Raw genomic sequence first — 25,786 nt, 5'->3', positions numbered from 1 at the left:
GCCCCCGTTTTTCAGTGTGGTAGTTTAAAGAAATGCATATATAAATTCTGAGGAGACTTAAAAGTGCACGCACGCACTCTCTGGTGCCAGTTTTGGTCCCTGTCTCCTTCCTGAGAAAGAGAGACTGATGATGAGCTCCTGTTCTCAGGCAAAACTACTTGATCTGCCTCATTTTCTTCGTGATTGTGCAGCTTCGGAGAGATAATAACTGTAACCATCTTCCCGAGCAAGGAGATCATATTTGACTTAACAAATTTCTCTAATTTCAGCGTTTAGCCTTTGCTGAAGGAAAGCGTCCCTCGGGCTGATTCGCAGGTTTGGGAGACGGAAGCCCAAACCAAGTCCTCTCGTTAAGTCTCCTGTGGATCCTTAGTCTGTGCTGCGGTCTCCAGCACAGGTTAAGAACTGGCTTCTGGAGATGGGAGCATCACCGCCATGCTCATTTCAGGGAACACCTGCAGAAGTAGCTCATTCCAGGTCACCTGAAGTCATGTGTGAGGAGCTCCTCGCTTGACCTGCCCCGAGCTCAGGACTGTGTGTTTGCTCCTCCCAGTCACCAATCTGACCTGCTAGGGAAGCCAGTAGTGCCTCTGCTCTATTGCAAAAGGGGAAACCAGGACCTTTATCGACCTGTCTAGGCTTATTCTTTAGTAATGCAGCAGTTCTTAAGTAAAAGTCTATATTTAGCCTACAAAGGAAGAAAATGCCATTCCTTAAAAAATGAAAAACTCAAACATTTCTAGTTTGCATATTTTATGCATTTTAAAATGCATAAATGCATTTTAAAATGCAAGTTTTCTTAATGGTTTTGTGGTCGATCATTTCTCATTTGCATCATTTTCCTTCAGCATTTGGCTGGTTTGTCATTTCTTTTTTTCTTCTTTTTCTTTTTTTTTGGTTTTTTATTTCTTGGGAACTTACATTTCTTAAGAAAATGGGTTGGATTAGATTTTAATCATGTGTGTATCTATGTACATTTTATTATAATGCAGCTATGAGTGTTGGTACAAGAGGCCTAGAAGAAACTGCTTGGGGGCTAAGCTCAATCGGAAGAAGTTACACATTTTCTCAAAAAAAGAAAAATTGCTGTAGAGTCCTCACATTAAGAGTTTCAAATCATAAAAATAATTTAACTTAAATGAACATTTCAGCGATGATTGTGTGAATCACCTGGGCACCTTGAAAACACGTAAATGCCTTGGACCCAGCTTCAGAAATTCTGGTTTGATGAGATGAGTTTCTGGGCATTGGTGTTTTTTAAATACTCCCAGGGTCCATGTTGAAAACTATGAGTTTAAAATATTGCCTCTATGACATTGGTTATAATATGCTAGTCAGAAAAATTTTTCATGGAGTTTTATCAAGTTACTTTTTTTTTTTTTTTAAGATTTATTTATTTACTTGAGAGAGTGAAAGAGAGTGCATGAGAAGGGGAGAGGGTCGGAGGGAGAAGCAGAGTCCCTAATGAGCAGGGAGCCTGATGTGGGATTCCATCCTGGGACTCCAGGATCATGACCTGAGCCGAAGGTAGTCGCGTAACCAACTGAACCACCCAGGTGCCCCTCAAGTTATCTTTTTAATTTCTTAATGGTATTTGACCAAAATGAAACTCCACAGAAGGAACATACAGGAAGCATGATGCCTCTAGGGACTGTCTTTATAGTCAGTAGGGATGTAAGGTACACGTACAGAGAGACAGCAGGGTATGGAAAGTGCCCTCTTTGTGCTATACAATGCCCAAAGGAGAGAGAAAGAGAGAGAAATCACATGAGGTTGGGAGGACAGGAAATGCTTTAAAGAAGTGGCCCTGGAGAAGCCTTATGAAGATGAGTGACATGTGACCAGCAGGAGGCAAAGTAGAACAGATGGGGACATTAGAGCATCAAAATGAGGAGTGGCTGCACTGGATTGAAACCTATCAAACCTGTTTAAATCCATGAGTTCATAGTGATCATCTAAAACAAAATTTCTAGTTGGTGGCTTTGGAAGGATGATACTGAAAGGAAGATCTCATTATCTTAAAATTGGACAAAGGAGAAAAAGAGTGATCATTGATCTTAACTTTCATCATCAAACTACATTTAGGCAATAAGTAATACCGACAAAAAGAAGTGTCTCCTCATAGACAAACTCCAAGTAGTAAATGCAGGAGGCATGATTAGGATTCAAATATACTCCTCTCACAACCTCACACTAATGGATCTAGGGCAGTGATCATCGGTGACTGCCAATATCATGAAAAAAAAGGCAAGAGTGGTTTGATGCCTCCTAATGAAATTACACAGCATCACCCAGTGGAAAACAGTCAAACCAGAATTGGATCAAGCTTCTAGATGTGACTGCCAGGGTTCAGGAAATACAGGAGATGGAGGAACACATTAAATTATACCATGGAGATGCAGACAGAAAGGTCTGGACTGAGAGACCTCTGCAGGCAATTGATCTGGTCTCTTAAATTAATTTCAAGGATAAAACAAAGATAAATGGAGAACTTGCAGACAGAGGCTGGAGAGTAGATCAGCCTTGGACTTCCAAACTGAAAAAGAAACAAAAATCTTTGAAACAATTGGGGAAATTAAAATACAGACAGTCTCTAACTTACGGTGATATTTAACTTACAATTTTTTGACTTCATGATGAAAAGGACACACATTCAGGAGAATCCATACTTCCGTTTCTGAGTTTGGATCTTCTCGTAGGCTAGTGACTTGCCCATGATGCTGGGCACAGGCAGCAGCGACAGCTCCCAGGCAGCCGGGCCAGCGTGAGGGTAAACAGCTGATACACTTAGAGCCATTCTGTGTCCATGCAGCCATTCTGGTTGTCACTTTAAGCACGCGCTGTTCGCGGAACTATCTGAGATAGTGCAATACTGAATTACAGAATAGCTTAGCGTTAGTTCATTTTGCCCAACTCTAGGCTCATGTGAGTGTGCTGAGCACATGTAAGGTAGGCGAGGCTGAGCTATGATGTTCCATAGGTTAGATGTGTTAAGTGCATTTTTTTTTATTTTTTAGATTTTATTTATTTATTTGACAGAGACACAGCAAGAGAGGGAACACAGCAGGGGGAGTAGGAGAGGGAGAAGCAGGCTTCCCGCCAAGCAGGGAGCCCAATGTCAGGCTTGATCCCAAGACGCCGGGATCATGACCCACGCCAAAGATAGACGGTTAACGACTGAGCCACCCAGGCACCCCTTAAGTGCATTTTTAACTTGGGATATATATATATATTTTTTAAACATAAGATATTTCTTTTTCTTTTTTTAATTGAAGATACTTTCAAGTTACACTCAAGTTTATAGGGTGCAACCCCACTGTAAACCGAGGAAGATCTGTACTGATTAGGTATTTGATGATAAAGACCGCTAATTTTGCTTAGATGTGATAAAAGCATTGAGATTACATTTTTTTAAAAGATTAGAGAGAAAGAGAGAGTGTGGGGAGGAGCAAAGGGGGAAGGAGAGGGACAAGCAGACTCCTTGCTGAGCTTGGAGCCCAACGCCAGGCTCGATCTCAGGACCCTGAGATCATGACCTGAGCCAACCCCCAGAGGCAGGCAGGCGACTCAAAACTGAGCTGCCCAGACACCCCAAGATTACATTTTTTTTAAAAAGTAGGGTTACATTCTAAGACAGAAAGTGATAAAATTATTTGCTGAAATGCTTCAGAATAACCAGGGGAAGGATGAATTGGGTGGAACTCTAAATGACCCAAAGTTGTGGTTCTCACAAGGCATTTGTTGAAACTGGGTGACACATTTGCAGAGCTTCATTAATATCGTCCTCTCCACTTTGGTGTATGTTTGAAACCCCCCATACTAAAGAGCTAGAAATTAATTTTTTAAAGTTACTCTTATAACGGACAAACAAAATGAGCAAATATTATTACAGACTTGCCAAGTGATGCTGGTTGATGAGCAGTACATTGAAAACCAATGTTTTACAGACTGTATGATACTGAATGACCTTGACCTTTGAGTTGGTGGGAAGTTTCCCTGATGCTACAGAAGAGCTTAATATGTTTGCTGTATTTGAGTGGTGATGGTGGGTGGATGGATCCTCTTGAACTTAGTGCCCAAAGCAAGCAGAGCTTCTGAACCTCAGCTGTTTCATGATCTTGTTGCTCATAGTTTGGATTTCTCAGTTGTGTGATGTTGAGCCTGAGAAACCACGTCGATCCGTCACCCAGCTTCTGCTTGTTACCAGATCATGGTGGATTCGCTTGCAGGGGTTCCTGGTGTGTAGGTACATAGGATGAGAGGCATGGCACCTTTTCCTGGAATGATTTTACTTTGACCATTGGTATGTGTTGCAACTAAAGTTTTTGATTTCTGTCGAATATTTACATTCAATAAAAATTTTAAGTTTTCATTTATTCCTAGTAAAATCATTTGGAGCTTAACTCTGTTAACTTTTTTAAGTTTTAACAAATTATTAACAATTTTTAAAAAAATATTTATTTGACAGAGATCACAAGTAGGCAGGGAGGCAGGCAGAGAGGGAGGAGGAAGCAGGCTCCCCGCGGAGCAGAGAGCCCAATGTGGGGCTCGAGCCACCTAGGCGTCCCTAAATTATTAACAATTTAAAATAAGATAATTATACAGTAAACATTACACATTAAAAAATAAATTATTTTTTACATTAAGTAATCCTCTTTTTTTTGAGCAGTTTTAGGTTTACAGAAAAATTTAGCAGAAAGTAGAGACTTTTCATATAACCCCCTCAAACTCCCTTCTCCTGCCCCCTTCTATATTTTCAACATTTTATATCCGTCTGCTGCATTTATTATAATTACTGAAATGATGTTGAGATGTTATTATTCATTAGAGCCCATAATGTAATTAAGGTTCACTCTTTGTACATTCCATGGGTTTGGACAAATGTACGATGACATGTATCCACCATATAGTACCTTTCAGGATAGTTTTGTTGCCCTGACAATCTTCTGTGCTTCACCTACTTGCCTCCCTCTCTTCCCTAATCCCTGGCAACCGCTAATCTTTTTACCGTCTCCATTGTTTTGCCTTTTCCAAAATGTCGTATAGCTGGAATCATACCTACAGCCTTTCAGAGTGTCTTCTTTCACTTAGTAGTAGGTCTTTGAGGTTCCTCCATGTCTCCTCATGGCCTGATAGTTTGTTTCTTTTTAGTGCTGAATAATATCCCATTGTCTGGATTGTAACACAGTTTGTTTATCCATTCACCTAGGAGGGACATCTTGGTTGCTTCCAAGTTTTGGCGGTATTGAATAAAGCTGCTAAAAGTATCTACGTGTAGGTTTTTGTTTATACATAAATTTTCACCTCCTTTGTGTAAGTACCAAGGAGTTTGATGGCTGGATCATATGTTAAGAATATGTTTAGTTTTGGGGCTCCTGGGTGGCTTAGTGGGTTAAAGCCTCTGCCTTCAGCTCAGGTCATGATCTCAGGGTCCTGGGATCGAGCCCCGCATCGGGCTCTCTGCTCAGCGGGGATCCTGCTTCCCCCTCTCTCTCTCTGCCTGCCTCTCTGCCTACTTGTGATTTCTGTCAAATAAATAAATAAAATCTTAAAAAAATAATAAAATAAAGTCTTTGCTCTACTTTAAAAAAAAAAAAAGAAAAAGAAAGAATATGTTTAGTTTTGTAAGTAACTGCTAGACTGGGCACCTGAGTGGCTCAGTTGGTTAAGCAACTGCCTTCAGCTCAGGTCATGATCCCAGAGTCCTGATATTGAGTCCTACATCGGGCTCTCTGCTCAGCGCGGGAGTCTGCTTCTCCCTCCGACCCTTTCCTCTCTCATACTCTCTCTCACTCTCTCTCTCTCTCAAAAAAAAAAAGAAAAAAAGAAAAAAGAAAGAAAACAACAACAAAAAAGCAAAAACTGCTAGACTGTCTTCCAAAGTGGCTCTGCCATTTTGGATTTCTACCAGCAAGGAATAAGACTTCCTATTGTTCCACATACTTCCCAGCTATTAGTTTTGTTTGTGTTTTGAATTTTAGCCTTTCTAATAGGTACATAGTGGTGTCTTGTTCTTTTAATTTGCAATTCTCTAATGGTATTTGATGAACATCTCTCCATATGCTTTTTTGACACCTGTATGTCTTCTGTGAAGTAACTGTTTAGATCTTTTGCACAGTTTGTAATTTGGTTGTTTTCTTACTGTTGAATTTAAGAGTTCTTTGTGTGTTTTGGGTACCATTCCTTTATCAGATATGTCTTTCCAAATATTTTGTCCCATTCTGTGGCTTGTCCTTTCATTCTCTTCAAGTTTTTCTCTTTTGACACACTTCTAACATTCAACACTTTATGAGTCAAAATGGCCAATTTTTAAATTAAAATAGTTAAGAAGGAAAGTTGTTCATATTGCTTGGGGATTTACCATTCTTTAGATATTTAAAGTCTTTGATTGCTGGGCTGTAATATCTCCATTTACTTTATCAGAAACAGAAACCCAATTTTTTAGTGGAGAAAAGAGGACAGAAAGAATGCAGTCTACCATTATTAGTTTATTACTCTAGGAAATCAAAATTGACTTTTCTGGATGTTCAGGGATTGATAGTGAATGATATACATGAACTATGAATGTCCTTGAGTCAGAGACATGACTTAATTCACATGAAACAGCAAACAAGACTAAAAACTATTATCTTCTCTAGTTAGGTAAATTATCTGTTAATTTAGAAAAACCTTTGTCGGGGCACCTGGGTGGCTCAGTGGGTTAAGCCGCTGCCTTCAGCTCAGGTCATGATCTCAGGGTCCTGGGATCGAGTCCCGCATCGGGCTCTCTGCTCAGCAAGAAGCCTGCTTCCCTCTCTCTCTCTCTCTCTGCCTGACTCTCCGTCTACTTGTGATCTCTGTCTGTCAAATAAATAAATAAAATAAAATAAAATAAAAAAAAAAAGAAAAGAAAAACCTTTGTCAACATTGTTTACTCCATTCTTGGCTCACTATGGCTATATATAAACAAGCCAATGACAGTAAAGTACTTAGATCTGATCACTTAAGGAATATCATGTCTTCAGCAACCAAATATTTAATGTAAATTCATTAAATTCAGTCTAATTGTTGAGCTTTAGTTAAATATGTTAGATGTTGTTACCTAAACATACACAGATGTCAATAAGTAGAAATACTAGCCTTGAAAAGTTGAACCGTGTGCAGAATGATAATAATAATCTGAGAAGAATCAAGGATTTAGGAGAGTTAGGAGTGATGCTACCTAGGGCTGGAAAATCAGTCCAGCTCCAACCAGTGGCATTCTTTCTCATCTGGTATGTGAAAGGATGCCAAAGCCACAGCCAGGCTCCATGAGAGAGAGCTTTATAATCATTTGTAACTTTGCCATGACACAGGGGACCCAATCATAGCCTGAAGCCCATGGCAGCCTTGCTCCATAGAATCTTATATCCTCACTCCAGGGTGAGAAAATGAAGACCCAAGTAATTTAAAAGGCTTTTCCAGTGTCACCACTTAGCTGGTGGCTGTGATCTTTAGCAGGTAGGAATTTTACTTTTTACGTATAACCATCTATGGTAGAGCCTTAACTACTGATCTTGGTTCTTAGGGGGGAAAAAACAAACTCCAGTGTGAAGATTGGAACACTATGTAATTGTCTTAAGAACGATGGTATTCAAAATATGTATAAATATTCAGTAAGAAAAAAAATCTGGTCTATCCAAGGGAGAGCTATGGATCATTAGTAGAAATCAAATTTCGAGAAGCCGGAAAAGTAAGATCTAGTTAGTATAGCAGTCTGTGCTTGAGCTAATCCATGCCACCTGTTAGACAAAGGCAAGAACACAGCAGCCAGAAGACAGCTAATTAAAACAATGCCCAAGGCAGCCTGCAGCATATTCAGAAATAATTCTACAATCAAGGGGCTGCAGGGTCAGAGAATAGAGGAGGCTCTGTAGAGAAGAGTTTATTTATTTGTATTTGTTTTGTTTTACTTTTACTCATTGAGAAAGTACTTGGGCCAGACGCTGGTGTCTGTTTTGGTATGTATGGGGGGTATCGTACGTGTCTGTAAATATTGTGGTCTAGCTAAAGCAGTTAGGTAGTAAGCAGGTAATTAACATCTAAAGAAAGAGCAGGATCTATTACTACTGAACTACTTATTGGCACCATGAAGAGTTGTATATTTGCTCCAAGAGCAAAAGTGCATATAGGGTAAGTTCTACATTACAGATTCTGCTACTTGTTGGTCAGTTGGGCTACAATAGCTAATGTTTATGGAATACTTGATATGTGCCACCACTGGGTCCAAGTTTACTTTGTTTTATGTTAATGTCATCCATTCCAAAGAAGGAAGTACTACCATACCCATTTTATGGAGGGAAAAACAGAGGTTCACACAGCTGCAAAGAACATAATGAAAATTCAAACCCAGGTTAATCTGCTAAAACCACCCCTGGCAATTACATAATACTGCCTCTCTCATAGAACTTCTCTGAACCTCTGTGTTCTGATCTGTCAACTGAAGATAATACCAGTAGAAGCCATTGGAAGAGCCAATTTTTTTTATGAAAACTTTATAATCTGTTAAACATTATTCAGATGTGATAAGCTGTTATTTATAAATAAAAGATTTAAACCAGTGAGCAGCATTTCATTGTCCTACCACTTATTCATATCCATTGAACAATGTTATTATGTAGTTTTGCTAATATGTAATTTATTTTCATGTATTATTAAACTTTTTACAAACACATTGATTATTTAGCTAACCACAATTTAGGCTTTCCTTTTCTATCATAGATTTATCTTTTTTCCTGAATAGTCCTGCTTCAGGGGGCTGAGCAATTAACTTCCAATATAATTACATTTGCATAGTAATACATAGCACTTAAAGGTTTCTGAATACTTACTATTTTGGCATGCACATTGTCTATCAATTTTTACATCTCTCATTGTTATTACATTAAATCTTAAAGGCAAATATGCTTAATGCATTATGTGTGAAGTGTTGGTAAGATACAAACAAAACATGGTTTAGTTTAACTGTTGCCATTTCATCCATCTCAGTCTCCAAGGCCAGGTTGAAAGACCTTTGAAGGATTCCATGAGAACGTGATACTGGGTATCACAGTAAATTAAGCCGATAGTTGTTTTTTTGTTTTGTTCTGTTTTGTTTTTTAATAAACATGTATTATTAGTCCCAGGGGTACAGGTCTGTGAATCTCCAGGTTTACACACTTCACAGCACTCACCATAGCACATACCCTCCCCAATGTCCATAACCCTACCACCCCCTCCCCACCCCTCCCCCGCCCCGGCAACCCTCAGTTTGTTTTGTGAGATTAAGAGTCTCTTATGGTTTGTCTCCCTCCCGAGCCCATCTTGTTTCATTTATTCTTTTCCTACCCCCAAACCACCCATGTTGCATCTCCACTTCCTCATATCAGGGAGATTATATGATAGTTGTCTTTCTCTGATTGACTTATTTCACTAAGCATAATACCCTCTAGTTCCATCCACGTTGTTGCAAATGGCAAGATTTCATTTCTTTTGATGGCTGCATTGTATTCCATTGTATATGTATACCACATCTTCTTTATCCATTCATCTGTTGATGGACATCTAGGTTCTTTCCATAGTTTGGCTATTGTGGACATTGCTGCTATAAACATTCGGGGGCATGTGCCCCTTCGGATCACTACGTTTGTATCTTTAGGGTAAATACCCAGTAGTGCTGGGTCATAGAGTAGCTCCATTTTCAACTTTCTGAGGAACCTCCATGCTGTTTTCCAGAGTGGTTGCACCAGCTTGCATTCCCACCAACAGTGTAGGAGGGTTCCCCTTTCTCTGCATCCTCGCCTAAGCTGGTAGATTTTTATTCCTCAGAAGATTACCTTTCTCCTTTCTGCAAGTGACAGCGTCATGCTAAAAAATGTAGCATAAATATCTATATCTCATATTTATAAATAATAACTAAAATCTTTAAACTTAACATTTTATGTCTAATAGGAAGGATTTCTCAAAAAGAAATTAAGAGAAAGTAGAACCCTAATGCAAAACTGAAATTTGTGACACACACACAAACCCACAATAATAAACTAATGAAGGTAATGGAATTTCTAAGTAAGGGTTGGACTAGAAAGTCTTCAGGGGAAGTCTGCCTAAGATAAGAAATAGGCTTGATTCTTCCCAGGCTCCAAATCTGCTCGCGTCAGGACTGAGTTAGGACATTCTGAAACATGGCTTTCATGTTGGTCCTTTATATTCTTTGACTCTCAAGATTTTTATATTTCACAAGATGTTTCAGACTTCCAAGCCCCACATCATTTCCCCCAGCTACTTCTGTTTAAAAATCATCCACTCGGGCCCCCTGGGTGGCTCAGTTGTTACACATCTGCTTTTTACTCAGGTTATGATCCCAGGGTCCTGCAATCCAATCCCTCCTTGCTCGGTGGGGAGCCTGCTTCTCCCTCTCCCTCTGCTGCTCCTCCTGCTTGTGTTCTCTCTCTTTCTCTCAAATAAATCTTTAAAAATAAAAAATTTAGAAAATCATCCATGGGTTACTGTCCTTAGTGGCACAGGTGAGTTTTGGTTTTGTCTGTTGGTTGTAGGGACACGGTTTTGTGGGTGTCAACCCACTTTATTGAACCTTTTCACTAGTTAAAGATGACATAGTGATCACATGTGGGCATCACATAAGTTGTAGCAAGCTGTATGTTAAATTTTAACCATTTTTATCCGTGGCAATTGAGAGAACTTCATGTGTGTTGATTTGTTCTGCTTTGTTTTCCACAGAAACGCTCCAGAGGCCAGGTGCTGTTTGATAAAGTATGTGAACATCTGAATTTGCTAGAAAAAGACTATTTTGGGCTTACATATCGAGATGCTGAAAACCAGAAGGTGAGTGATTAAAAGCAATACAAAACATATGTCTCAAACTGCTCGTTACTGTAAGAAAGGGAAGGAAAACTAAATCGGTATATCATTTTCTCTGCTTCCACTCCTCTATTTACTCCTTTGAGTCCCTAAATGCTGCTAATCGCCTTATTTCTTTATGAAAGATATTATTTTTTTAAAAGATTTTATTTATTTATTTGACAGACAGAGATCACAAGTAAGCAGAGAGGCAGGCAGAGAGAGAGAGAGAGGAGGAAGCAGGCTCCCTGTAGAGCAGAGAGCCCGATGTGGGGCTCGATCCCAGGACCCTGGGATCATGACCTGAGCCGAAGGCAGAGGCTTTAACCCACTGAGCCACCCAGGCACCCCATGAAAGATATTATTGACGACTACCTTTAATCTTGAATATTCTGGAAAGAGAAATTCCGTTTTTCACACCTGAGTTATTTATAGTTCTAGGAAAGCATTTTATATCGTACTTTTTTTGGGTGATGTATTTCAGTGAATTTGAGCCCATGAAAATCAAATACGTTGATTCTTACATAGAAAACATGTTCCCTGACTGCTGTCCTGTTCCTAATTCATCTTAGTATGCTTCCATATTCTTACAAAATCGGAATATGACATGGGTCGTTTGCTGACTGGAGCCTTGTCTAATGTATTCAGCAGGTATTTAATGTTTAATTTAATACTTCTATAGACTCTTACACCTGAGTAATGCAGTCTGCTCGGGGCTTTGCCTCACTAATTCCCACTACTACCTGAAAAATAAAGAAGAGGAAACTGTTCCTTTGTGTTCGTGTGAGGAACTAAGTCAAAGAAATTTTGCTCATAGATGTTATTTGTTTTGATGTTGTGCAATGAATCATACTTAATGCCTACCCAATTCACTGAACAATGTCTAACTTCGTTATTGAACATCTGAGTTTTCTGATGAGGAAAATAATAAATCTCAAGCAGGTGTGTGTTTGTTAGGCAAGTGCCTAAGAATCTGTAACTATGGAAGTCATTTTGTGGGCCTGAATGGCCAGGGCATCAGTGGACATTATGTATGTTTAATTTATTCTAGTAACTTCTTTGAACATTGAATCCACTATTTTTTTTTTCTCCTCTGTTGCTGTACTAGCTCGAATCTTTGAAGGTAGTGTTGTAAAAGAAAGGAATGTTGTCATGCATGAATTGTGCCTGCACAACACACATTTTCTCATTAAGTTCGTGCCTGGGCCCTCACAGGATCTGCTGAAGAGCACCAGCTGTGGGGGAAGGACCCAGCTTGGAGGGCCTGCCAGTAACCATGCACTTTGAAATACGCTTAGTGCGTGATCATCATCAAGTTGTTTTTATTCTTCTCCAGTTCAAATTCAAACTGTCATTTCCTTTTCAGAATTGGCTGGACCCTGCTAAGGAAATAAAAAAACAGATTCGAAGTAAGTCCTTTTGGATTATTTTACATGGTGATGTGAAGATTTTCAGAGAGCAGGGTTGTCTGAATTGGTGGCCCATACCCACACTGCTAGTGTGAATACAGTATTTTGTAAAAGACAGATTAAGATCTCAGATTTTATCTCTGACAGGTTGGTCTAGCTTAAATACCCATTTTTAATCATCACAGCTTGGGAATTAAATGACTATGACATTTGACCTATTCCCCTGCATGTTCCCAGAATATGCAATGTGATTTAATCAAGTGATGCTCCAGTTGGCAATTAACCATTTAAAAGCTCCCAACGTAATTATTAATGTTAAATTAAGCCTAACTGCCACAAAAGTAGAAAAGTTAAGCTAAAGGTGGTAGTTAGTGAATGGTTTAGAAATGGAATAACAAGTCAGATAGCAATTTACTATCTGGTAACAACCTCTTTCCTTGGTCCCTAAAGGCAAGTTAAGAAATCCCATGTTTCCAGCAATTACAAGGGCAACTCGCAAAACTGAAACACAGGTAGCTAGTAAGTACAAGACAAGTTGCTGAATCTTACTAACTATTGAGTACACATTAAAACAAGATACCGTTTTTCACTTATTCAGGTTAACGGAGATTTAAAAGTTTCTTAATGCACTGTACTAGCAACTATGGACACAGCTGATAGAAGGATAAATTGGTACAACCCTTTGAGAGAGTTTCAGATTTAAATATTTGTTAATTTAATATTTTATTTGTTATTTAATATGTTTAGTATATATTATAATTCATTATTAAATAAATTTGATATAATATTTAGTCTTTATTAAAATTTAAAATGTGCTTATTCTTTGACCCTTAATTTTATTTATACAGATTCATCCAGCATATGTATAAGAGGGGAGGATGTACATATGTGTACATGCATGAAAATTTGTTATAATATTGTTTGCAATAGCAGAAAACTAGAAGCAACTTAAATATCCGCTTATAAAGAATGAATTAAATCAGTCATGGAATAACCATAACTTGAAATACTAAGCAACTATCAATATAATGAGGTAGAATGTGTTTTAGTTCTCATTAGTGAGACAAGTGACATCTGTTTAAAAGAAGTTATGCATATATATACATACATATATATGCATATATATATATGTAATAAATTTTGGAAGAGCACAAAAGCTGTCAGTAGTATCTCCAGAAGTGGTACCACAGTATAAGGGGTTAAGAAAGAGGATTTTTTTTTTATTTTAACCCTTTTCTGTAGCTCTTTTACTAAAGACATGGATAATCTTTATAATTGTAAATAACTAGTTAATTTTTAAAGCGATTTTTTTGTCAGTAAACTTGATAAATTTTTCGAACAACTAAATCTAGTTGAAGAATAAATTTAAGAGCAATACATTAATGAGAATGTCATGCCCATGGAAGTTTTCAGCAATTTCCTATTAAAAAAGAGCAAGTATTTCCATTGCCTTTGAATGTGTTGAAATATCAAAACACATCAAGTACTAATAACAAGTGGTAGTGAGCATTTTGAAATGGCTTAATAGAAGATAGTATCTCCAAAAAAAATAAAAAGCTCTCCCTTCTAGATATTACAGAAACTGATGGTTATGTATACAACTAAAACATCTTTACCACATTTTTGAGAGAAATTTGATAATCAAGTTAGATAGAAATAAATTGGAATTGAAACCAGGGACAGCTCCAGATGTGAAAACACTCCTTCTTTTTGTTCCAAGAGCCCTAATAAAAAATGTAAGATGATGAATATGTTCTAAGAATCCTTCTATGGATTTACTCAAAGCAGATGTGGTGAATATATATCCTATCGTGTTGTGTGCATAAAGTTCTCTGTAGTCATTTAATTAAGGAAATGCTGTTTTTTAGTTGGGTGATTGATAATTGCAATTCCTTTGAAAATATAAATATCTGGGATAAATAACAATATTGGCAGAAGAAAAGCTATGTAAATGTTAGTTTTCTTATCTGTTGTTAATGGAATTCTTTTTTTTCCCTTTACTTCCCATTTATCCTATCTCCCACCTTCTGTGGGCCCGATCTCACCACCCTGAAATCATGACCTGAGCTGAAACCACGAGTAGGACGCTTAATCCACTGAGCCATCCAGGTGCCCCTCCTACCTTCTTTTCTAAGAGAAGAAAGAGGACAATCAGAACATGAGATTTAAAGGATATTTTCATCAGGTAGATTAGGGTAACGATAACATAAAGAGAACTAAGTGACAGTCCTGAAGATAAAGGAGGAAGCAAGGACAATTGCAATTTTTTAATTGAATTTGGTATTTTTATCTGTATTCCTTATTGTTTCCCATGCACACAAATGCCCTCTTTCTGTAAAATTTACCTTCTACCAAGGCAGAGAACTCTTATCCTATCTAACAGAATTATTGTACCGTCACCTCCTTTTCCTAAATATAAATGATGACAGCGAAACACAGATCAAAACCACAGTGAGATATCACCTCACCCTGTCAGAAAGGCTAAAATCAAAAAGACAATAGGAGGGACTGGGTGGCTCAGTCTGTTAAAAGTCCAACTCTCGATTTTTGGCTCAGGTCACAATCTCAGGGTCATGAGATTGAGTCCTGAGTCGGGCTCCACCCCTAGGGGTGGAGTCCGCTTTAATTCTCTCTCTCCCTCTCCTCCTGTCCCTTCCCCACCCACTACCAACAAACCAGTGTTGGTGAGGTTGTGGAGAAAAGGAACCCTTGTGCACTGTTGGTGGGAATGTAAGTTGGTGCACCCATGGAAAACAGTATGGAGTTTCCTCAAAAAATTAAAAACGGAAATAGCATACGATCTAGTAATTCCACCACTGGGTATTTACCCAAAGAAAATCAAAATAGTATTTTAAAAAGATGTATACACCCCTGTATTTATTGCAGCATTATTTACAATAACCAAGATAATGGAAGCAGCCAAAGTATCAATAGATGAATGGATGAAGAAGCTATGGTGGAATACTACTCAGCCATAAAAAAGAATGAGATTTGCCATTTGCAACAACAGGGACTGACCTAGAGTGTACTGTGCTGAGTGAAATAAAGCAGACAGAGAAAGAGAAATATCCTATGATTTCACTTATGTGTGGAATCTGAGAAACAAAACAAAAAAAAGCAGAAACAGATCCACAAATACAGAGAACAAACTTATAGCTACCGGGGATTGGTGGGGGAGGGATGGGCAAAGATGGGTGAAAAAGGGAGTGGAAGATACAAGACTTCCAGTTATGGAATGAGAAAGTCACAGAGATGAAAGAGCTTGAGGAATATAGTCAGTGGTATTGTAATAGTGTTTTATGGTGGCACATGGCAGCTACGCTTGTGAGTAGAGCATAATGTCTGGAGTTGTCCAGTCTCTATGTAGTACATTGGAAACTAGTATAACATTGAGTGTCAACTATACTTCCATTGATATGTGTGTGTATATTTAGACACACTTGTATAAATGATAAAAGGATATTTCCATTCTTTTCCTGCTGTTGTTGCATAGAATGTCTCTAGAATGAGATCTTCAAGAGAATGGCGATCAACCTGATAAAGCTTTTAAGTTGCAAACTGATGAGAAATAGAAAATTCTGAAACTGAAGAGTTTGCTCTTATGAGAAAAAATTATAATTCTAGTCATTTTTTATGCAGACTCAGATGTTTACATTTCTAAATATACTGTATTTTAATATAAATATATTTATGATATAATTTCATAAATGGAGTATATGATCTATATACTGCATATAGCAATTTATAGTAATTTTATGCTGTGAATGCAGAATATTTAAAGTTTCCAAGATTTGGCAGCCATACAATACTAAAATTAGAATTTTTTATAAGAATGGACTCTCTTCAGTTTCATAGTTTCCCATCATAAATTTGCGACTCGAAATCCTATATCGACATACAGGAATATCATTTTAATGCATTCAGGTGGTTTCATTTCCTGTGTCTATCCAGGGCCACCATCTGAGCAGATTCGGGCTTGCAAGCCCATTCATTACATAACCATGCCTTCCCACTCAATTTGCTTCTGTCAGATTCTTTATGGGGATCTACATTTGAACTTTAATCTGCCTCTCGTTAATTTCAAATCTTATGCCTTATTTAACTAGATATTTTTCCTCTTGATTAGGATGTAGACTGTAGTTTTTGAAACTTCCCACTCTTTAAAAATAATACCCCCAAAAAACCTGCAGTTGTTTGGGTTATAACCTCATGAAAATGGATTTCTTGGGATTAGTGATTTTCATAGTATGGTTCCCAAACCCACCTGTACTCAGACCACAAGGGGGTTGATTAAAACCACAATTCTAGACCATATTTCCCAGTCTCTGGAATAAAACTCTCTGCGGGGAGCCTAGAAATTGACATTTTTAGCAAGTACCTCAGATTCTTAAACCAACTATAGTTTGAAATTCTTTTTCCTGCCCTGAGGATTTTGCTTTGAACTATCTTTCTTATACCCCCCACCTTTTTGTTTTAAGAATTTTATTTATTTAGGGCACCTGGGTGGCTCAGTCGTTAAGCGGCTACCTTCAGCTCAGGTCATGATCCCAGGTTCCTGGGATCAAGCCCCACGTCGGGCTCCCTGCTCAGTGGGAAGCCTGCTTCTCCCCCTCCTACTCCCTTGCCTGTGTTCCCTTTCTCTCTCTATCAAATAAATAAAATCTTTTTTTAAAAAGTTACTTACTTTAGAGAGAGAGAATGTGTGCACGTGCAAATGAGTGGAGCAGCAGATGGGGGAGGGAGATAGAATCTGAAGCTGATCCAGCCCTAAGCGCAGATCTGGATGTGCAGCTCGATCCCACCACCGGGAGATCTTTACCTGAGCCAAAACTAAGAGTCCGACACTTAACCAGCTGAGCCACCCGGGCACCCCTCTTTCTTATACTTTTATTATGTCAAAGTTTATCTTGAATTTATTATGAGATTGTTTAATTACATTGATCAACCACTCACTTGGTTCAGGGCATACTTTGAAATAGATAAAAAGGACAAAAGAGCAATAAATCCATTTCCCATAACTAATCCATTAATTTTCATTCCAGTTGCTTGGGGGGAGAGCCCGCTCTCACTTATGAACCTCACCATCGGCAAGCAGTAAAGGGATCCATATTAGCAGAAAGTGCCTAGGAATCAATAGGAAAATAAAACGAGATCAGACCCTTTTTTGATTAACAAAATGGAAAAATCATCACTAGAAATATATGGGATTGAGGGATAACTTACAATTCTTAGAGCCTATGTTTCAGGAATATTTTCTGAGCGATTGAAAAATGATAGCATTTGTGATACGTGGCTTTATGCCAGTTCTTTATAAGCTACCTCAGGCAGTGATCCTGCCGTGTGGAATTTTAAGTGGATTATGAATAGTCGTGTTGAGAATAAACTAGACTAATAAATGTAACTATGCTGCTTATGACAGAAACACAGGTAACCTGTGCAGCTAAGTATTTGCCTCATACTCAAGAGAATAGCCCAAAGAAAAAAGCTGGTACTTAGAATTCTACCCCTTTTTTCTCAATGTTTGCAAACCACTCATGGAGCAAATGGAGTTTCCAGAAGTCATTTAATGGGGAGGAGGGAGTGTTGGGCATCTTAGGGGGATAGTTGAGGCTTAAGAGCTGGAGTGTGAAATCACAGAGAGAAAGGAAGTAGCTACAGCTCATGGTATAGATGAAAGGCCTCCCGTATGGAAGCCAAGGAGACTGGGAGGAGTTTCTCAGTAGCGCCTTCCAAGTACAAGCAGCTCAACGCTGTAGCCCTTTCCTGGCCATTGTGTGGGGGAGAACAAATGTCCCTCGAAGGAACACCCAGACTTGAAAGAGTTACCGCGTTAAAAGCCCAGAAATAAAGAAGGAACTGAGTACGATGAGTTCAAGTAGGGATGAGGTGGAGAGAGAGTAAATGTAGAAAAGAAGAAAATGTTTCTCCATATTTATAGTGATAAACCATACACCAGTAGAGACCGTATTAATAAAATGGAGAGCTTCAGAAGGCGTCATGATGCTTCAGGTGTAAGGGTGGGGAGCACGGAGAGCCGGTCGGTGACTGTCCGCTGCCACCTGGTTGATTGTTTTCCTTGTGGGAGAGGAGGCTGTAAGGAGAGGCCATGGGATCAAGAACAGTAACTCGTCAAGAGCACCCGTCCAAGTCCTGGGCTCATAAGGAGGTGGGGGAATTTGGGGAAACACTGTTCATGCCTTCAGGCATCTCTCAAATCAACAATTTCGCCAAGGAAGAAAATTTTCAGCAGCTGGAGAGCAGCTCACTTAAATATTCACAACAAACCTTCCCAGAAAACAAAAATATCTTGAAACTTTCCTTGACATGTATTATAATGGAATTTGACCTGTAATAACAAAGCAGAAAGGACAAAGCAAATGGGATTATGTCTGTACGGTTGGTATGTGAGCTATCTAGAATTTCAGAGCAGTAGAGCCAGTCAGTTCCGGACTTGTCTGTCAGCATTATCCCTGTCATTCACGTATTTTCCCCCTCTTCCAAGGGCTTACCTTTGTCCCTGAGAAAGGGAGGAAATGTAATCAATTTCCAGGCTAGTTAGAAGCACCAATAATGGATTTGGGGCAAATATTAAGGACTAGATGAAGTCAAACATATCTGGATTTCGTTGAACTTGAGGCTTTCCCGTTTTCCACGGAGGAGCCCATATTGCTTGGGAGCTAGTACTTGGAGTTAAGGCGGTTCTCACTATCAGAATAATAAGTAGAAAGGGATTTTCTGAGTTTTGATCCTAATTTTTCTCTCATCTCTGCAGGTGGTGCTTGGCACTTTTCATTTAATGTGAAATTTTACCCACCAGACCCTGCCCAGCTATCCGAAGATATCACCAGGTATTTGAAAGTTGGCTCTGAAAAAGGCAGGCTTTTCTTTATTCTCTGGGGAAGAGCATGCTTACATCTGGGAACCTTTCAGTCATCCACGCCAGAAATGGCAAACCAAAGGCAACGGAGCGAGAGCAAACATCTGATGAGAAGATTTGCCAAATCCTATCTGTTCACAGTTGAATCTTTGGTGCTAAGCTGATACTTCCGTCTGTCTGACCTTGGCGGGAAAACTTGCAGAATTGAGATACTGTCATCCACCCACCACCGTCAAATTGGATGGGATTCAGCCTTACGTGATACGGCAGTTCCTAGTGCTCCTGCTCTAAAACTCAGAGTAAAAATGTGTCTTTGGATGCTTCTGCTGTTTATATAACCAGTCTGATACACGACAGCTATTTTAAAAAATCAGGCACCAAATGCACACAGAGGAGAGTTTACTTTCTCTGCCCTGTGTGTGCAGGAAAAATGATTCATTCATTTGGGGGAAGGAAGACTGAAGAAAGGAAACTAACATAAAAATATCCTGGTGCAGTGACTTGAGCTTTGGGTGTGCGAGGAGATCCCTTTAGGAGGCTATCCTGGGTTTGCCATGTGCTCTAGGCTCCTTCACATCCTACTTTGGAACTGCTGACTCTCTCGCCCTGCTTGGTAGTAAGTTTACAGCCAATCAGAGTGACGTTATGCAGTGTGTACCGAATTTTCTGCATGCTTCTTGGAGGGCTTTTCAGAAAAGGGGAATTACTCCAAACAGCTCTAATCACTGGCTAGGAGTAAAAATAGTTCCAGCAGACGTATTAGGCAAAGAGTAAAAGAAATAGTTACAAAGGATTTCTTTTATATTTTTATTAAATCTAGGAAAATAGATGACTTCTTATTTAAAGATACTTTTAATAATATTGAAGAACCACTTAATTGTGGCTAATTTATTGGTTATGGAGCCACATATACCTGACATGCGATGCCTGGTTCCTTTCTGTTTGTGCAATGTTTGCAGAGCCTGTGGAATGTGTAGAAATTTCTATATCTGTATTACATGGAGTTTTTTTATATCAGCTTAAAATCACATTTGAAGGGGGCGTTAAGACTTTAATCATTGTCTTCATCTTCAGCAGATTAACAATTTATTTCTTATATGAACGGTGCAAGGATATATTATTGTTATGCCTATATCCTGGGGCATGAAGGGTTTTTTTTTTTTTTTTTTAAGATTTTACTTACTTATTTGACAGAGAGAGAGATCACAAGTAAGCAAGGAGGCAGGCTCCCTTCTGAGCAGAAAGCCCAATGTGGGGCTTGATCCCAGGACCCAGAGACCATGACCTGAGCCAAGGGCAGAGGCTTAACCCACTGGGCCACCCAGGTGCCCCTATAAAGGGTATTATTAAGAGTTATCAACATTAGCACTTACCTTGGAGTCTCCTGCAGTTAGTAGTCTATCTGTAAATCTTGAAAAGCAAGAAGCAGAGGAAATAAGTCAGCTATCAGTGGCGATATCTGTATATCTTGGCCACATTAAATGGAAAATAACTCTTACTCCTTGAGTATAAAGCTGTTTACTTGTAGGGATGAGGTGCTCAGATTTTAAAGTAGTAGTTCTTCAGAGTTAGTCTTCATATCAGTTGGATTCTAGGAAGTTCCCTAAATAAAAAAATGAGGACTGGAAACGGGAGCAATTGTTTGTTATTACGAAGAGACCATGGCATCAGGAAGGCAGGAGTAGGTGCAGTCGATGGTGCTGTAGCTGGTGAGTTAGCTGAAATCGGCCTTGCTCACATGGCGGGATGCTTAACCGATGCAGCAAAATGACACTTAAGGCTGGTAGAGACTTAGTAATTGCATTTAGCTGCACCATTGTTATATGATAATTCCCTCAACCAGAGATTTCAGGGAGTGTGTTGGGGGAAATCACTGATTTGGATTTTAAATGTTAGTTATTTTAAAAGATGTTAAAGAAATATGTCTTGAGGTTTCTTCTTCTCAGTGCCATTAATAAATAAATTTATTTTTAATAAATAAAATTTTTAATTTTATCTTTATGAATAATTAAGAGTAATAATACTTCACTAATAAAAAAAATTATTAGGAGCATTGACTTGCCTCAAGATGCCCTTTAATATTGTATTTTAGAGCCAAGTATTTTCCCCTTACATCTAAAGCAAAGTAGAGATGCTAGAAAATTTGTCCTAGTGAGATCATTCCCCAGGAAGGAATTGCTTACAAAGCGATTTGTACCAAGTGGCCTGCTTTTCTCCTGTCCTCATGCTGGATTTTTGCTTTGTCTTTTGGCTCCTGGAAGGTACTACCTCTGCCTACAACTGCGAGACGACATCGTGTCCGGAAGGCTGCCCTGCTCCTTTGTCACCCTGGCCCTGCTGGGCTCCTATACCGTCCAGTCCGAACTTGGAGACTACGACCCAGATGAATGTGGGAATGATTACATTAGTGAGTTCCGCTTTGCGCCAAACCACACGAAGGAACTGGAAGATAAAGTGATCGAGCTGCACAAGAGCCACAGGTTAGTGGCAGAAAGCCTGAGAACATTGGTTTGGCTTTGCCTTGATGGGCAATCGTCCTTTGTATTACCTGCTCTTACCAGGCTGTGTTTCAGGGGCATGAAGGGTGGGACCGTAGCAGACTGAGGTTCTGTATTTTATTTGGTTCTGGGGTAGTTACACTCTTCCTTCTGGTATTCTGGTTGTTGTTCTTGTTTAGAGAGAGAGAAAGAATGGGGAGAGGGGAGTGGGGGGAGGGTAGATGGACAGTGAAAGAGAATCTTAAGCAGGCTCTACATTCAGTGCAGGGCCCGACATGGGGCTTGACCTCATGACCCTGAGATCATGACCTCAGCCGAAATCCAGAGTCAGACACTTAACTGACTGAGTCACCCAGTGACTTTAAAAGCCATTTTCCTTGGGGCACCTGGGTGGTTCAGTTAGCTAAGTGGCTGCCTTCAGCTCAGGTCATGATCCCAGAGTCCTGGGATCCAACCCCTGTCAGGCTCCTTCTCAGTGGAAAACCTGCTTCTCCCTCTCCCTCTGCTATTCCGCTGCTTGTGCACTTGCTCTCTCTCTCTCTCTCTCTCCTCACCTCTCTGTCAAATAAATAAATAAAATCTTTTTTAAAAAAATGAAAGCCATTGTTCCTGTTATTCTCCGCCACCCCCTTCAGAGTATGAATCTGCTGCTGCCTCTATGGGGTTTGCTTATGAGATAGCAAGGCTAAGTGGGAAATATTGCGGTCCTGTCAGGTAAAAGAAAAGCAGCATTGTGACATTTTTTTTTTTCCCCTTATCAGAGGAATGACGCCAGCAGAAGCAGAGATGCATTTCTTGGAAAATGCCAAAAAACTGTCCATGTATGGGGTTGATTTACATCATGCCAAGGTATGCATTTTTTAAACCTCAAACTTCCTATTTAATTTTCTTTAATGCAGTGTTGTTATTACTATAAGCTGGTGATTTTTTACTTCCATCATTAAAAACTTTGGGGATCCAAATCTGTGTTTGCTTTAAGGCCCATTCAATGATAAGGCAAATTGAGCTCTCTGAGATTTTACTGAAGGGTTTGCTCTGCATGTCTCAAACTCCCATAGCTCATGGCCTCAGCTGCTGAAAGCCTTAGTTAGGCAAAGCCTCAGTTTGCCCCTTGGTTCAGTTAGAAATTTATCTTCACATAACAAGCTCCTAACGCAGCCCCCTTTCCTGTCACGGTTTTATTTCCCACTTTGTGCCAACATGTTCCCTTTGCTTCTGCCAGATCCTGTCTCTACGTCTTCCCTGAATATGCCCATCCTTGCCTGAGCTGCCCTCCTCCTTTCTGTCTACCTGACCCAACTGTGGCCAATTGTCCAAGACCCACCTGTCACATCTCTTATGTGCCAAGTACTGTTGGATGCCTCTGTTCTGGATGCTTCCCCGGGCGCTCTGCAAATTCTCGTCAACTTTAAATAGCTCTCTCTAGAACTTAGGTTCTCTGACACATAATCAGTGCTTTGAAATAAGGTTGTCATTTTAGTTCAACTAAAATTAGGCCCCAAAGCTAAGGATTGCCTCATTGATTGGTAATGGGCGAAATGTCAAAGCTGTATCTTGGCCACAGAGTCTTTTGAAGTTGGAACTGGACTGTAGGAGGGTTGAGGTTGTGAGGCTGCATAAAACATTTGACTCCAGGTCACACTTTCCCAGAATCTCTGTATTTTTTCCAGAGCGAGAGAGTGAGTATATGGACTGTTCATCTGGTATTTGAGCAGCTGTGAATAAAAGTACTGTAGAAGCACAGACAAGCCTTCTGGAAACTTCTATCCAAAGCATACGAAATTTGTTAGGATCTTAGGGATGGATTCTGGTCTTTCAGTAACATCAAAAAAAAAAAAAAGATCCATGCTTGAAATTCAAGGGTAGTTCCTTCTGATTTGGGCTATCAAGAGACTGTCACTCCTGTATAGGAACATGTCCTTATTACTGATGGACCAAGCAGTCACCCCTGTCGTGGTTTGGGACCCGAAAGAACATGCAGGTAATAGGCTTCGAGGCATGCGAGTATCTGACACAGTCAAGGTTGGGGCCAAGAAATGAGAATTTCAGCTGGCTCTGTTGAAGCAAACATCTTGAGGACCCATGGGAGGGAAATCTGTGGTCTGTAGGCTCCACTGACGCTGCCCGTGGGGCCACTCCCTGGTTGGCTCTTCGAGAGCAGACCGATCCACCCTGTGTTTGAACAAGAAAATGGCAGCCATCAAACACATATGAGTTTGATGGGTTCTGTCTGTGGATCATTTCGTACATCATACAGGGTGAGCATGTTCAAGACCTAAAGGCCTGAACACAAGCAAAATCTCGGAGACTTGGCTGGGACATCCTGGGGATGTGCCGGGACATTGACTGCTAAGCTTTTTGACATTTGTGTGTAATTACAACAGCAGGTGTAGCCCTGTTTACTTGCCAGTTCATTATTCTTTTTTTTTTTTCACTTATTTTTCACTTGGATAAGAAAGTGTTTTATATTGTATGCTGTATAAGGTAGGAAGAGGATTTAAAAAAGAAAACGAGGACACACACGAAGATTGTTTTTCTCTTCGAGTTTTTCCTTTGGTGGCTAGCAGATAAGGGAACAAGAGGGAAATGAAGGTCGCCTGAAAATTTGAGTGAATTGAAAGCTATTTTTGAAGTTAGGTTACACATGATGATTCACTTACTGCCCGGGAAAAATAAATAAAAGATTAGGGCTTATGTTTGGGAAGGGCAACTCAGCATTTATCAGTGTTCTTATCAGTACAAATAAAATCACTTAACATTGCTGTAGCTGCTAAAGTAAAATAGATCACTGCTTTTTCATTCACTAATATGATTCGAAATCATGCCAATTAAAAAGAAGGGATTAAGGAAGCACAAACGCAGCCTATTTTAGGATTTCATCTGAATATTAAGTATAACGAATGTTCAGTTGTGGACTCCCATTTTCTCTGGCAGCCACAGTCCATCATTTCAAGAAGGAAATTTACTGAATTAAATTAGAGCGGATTTCCGGTTGTAAGTGAGAAGATGATCTTCTGTGGGTGGTATGAAAGGCCCTGAGCTTTAGGGCCCATTTAGAAATTCTGTATTGTGATCTTGGACTCTGTGACTCTGTATAAAGAATGAACAACATATTACGAGATGAAGCTCCCTTGTTTTGGAAAATCTTTCCTACATGCTTCATTTTTTTTTCTTAGGAAGACTGTCTCTGCTCGTTTGTCACTTACTGTCAGCCTGAGTAGGCTCAGTCAGAGTCATTTACCTCATACGAGATTCTGAGATGTAGATAGGTAGGTCTAAATCCCTGCTGGATATCCCACAGACCGAGTGATAAGTGAATGACAGTGAAGTTGGAACAGTGGTTTTAAATTAAGGGACTAGTCCACTCATTTATTTTAATTATGATAGACTGAGACTATCCAGATCTTCCTTCCATGTTCCCCACTAAAGGGAGTATTAAATGTGTCAACATATTGATAGGGAAACACACATGTCCCCAAGAAAGACCGCCGTGACAGCTTTCAATGCAAGAGATGTATCAAGGGGCGCCTGGGTGGCTCAGTGGGTTAAAGCCTCTGCCTTCGGCTCAGGTCATGATCCCAGGGTCCTGGGTTCGAGCCACGCATCGGGCTGCCTGCTTGGCGGGAGGCCTGCTTCTCCTTCTCCCATTCCCTCTGCTTGCGTTCTCTCTCTCACTGTTTCTCTCTGTCAAATAAATAAAATCTTAAAAAAAAAAAGAAAAAACAATATAGGTTGGAAAAATTAGGTCTACACAAAGAAATGACACGCATCAGAAATAGAAGGAATGAAGGCAAAGTAAAAAAAAAAAAAAAAGACGTATTAAGCCAACGTCAGGACTGTGGGCTATGGCAGAAGACTGGATATCGGAAGTATATTTTGTCATTGCTGGTGGATTAATGAAGTGGAAACGTTCATCCAGTTTAAAACCCCACATATTCCTGACGTTTTCTGTCTTCATTTGCCCTCTCTTCTAACATGGAATGGCTGCTCTCAAGCAGTGTCCAGTCCTGAGCACGAGGAAGTGGGCGTTCACTGCCACCCCACTTGCTTGGGGTGCGCAGCTGACGACAACAATATGGGGACAACAATATGGGGGACACGCAGACGTGTGTGGTGGCAGCGAGCCTGAGACGAGCGGTCAGCGAGGG

The 25,786-nt window shown here is 39.7% G+C and overlaps 1 protein-coding gene across 12 annotated transcripts in view; it reads left to right on the top strand.

Annotated features, from left to right (window-relative positions):
- The window catches only part of EPB41L3 (erythrocyte membrane protein band 4.1 like 3), a 179,236-nt gene that overhangs the window by 116,814 nt on the left and 36,636 nt on the right, over window positions 1-25,786 (top strand). For all 12 annotated transcript variants that reach the window (XM_032875700.1, XM_032875701.1, XM_032875703.1 and 9 more), the window contains exons 4-8: window positions 10,735-10,839; window positions 12,221-12,263; window positions 19,036-19,111; window positions 21,402-21,620; window positions 22,400-22,487. In XM_032875700.1, coding sequence (XP_032731591.1) covers window positions 10,735-10,839; window positions 12,221-12,263; window positions 19,036-19,111; window positions 21,402-21,620; window positions 22,400-22,487 — 531 coding nt within the window. The remainder of the gene's footprint in view (window positions 1-10,734; window positions 10,840-12,220; window positions 12,264-19,035; window positions 19,112-21,401; window positions 21,621-22,399; window positions 22,488-25,786) is intronic.

This window comes from Lontra canadensis, unplaced genomic scaffold (assembly GCF_010015895.1).
Source record: "Lontra canadensis isolate GAN:19392208 unplaced genomic scaffold, GSC_riverotter_1.0 scaffold57, whole genome shotgun sequence".
In the NCBI taxonomy this organism is placed as follows: domain Eukaryota; kingdom Metazoa; phylum Chordata; class Mammalia; order Carnivora; family Mustelidae; genus Lontra; species Lontra canadensis.
Note: the sequence above shows the minus strand (reverse complement) of the source record. Positions and strands in the feature narration are given on the sequence as shown.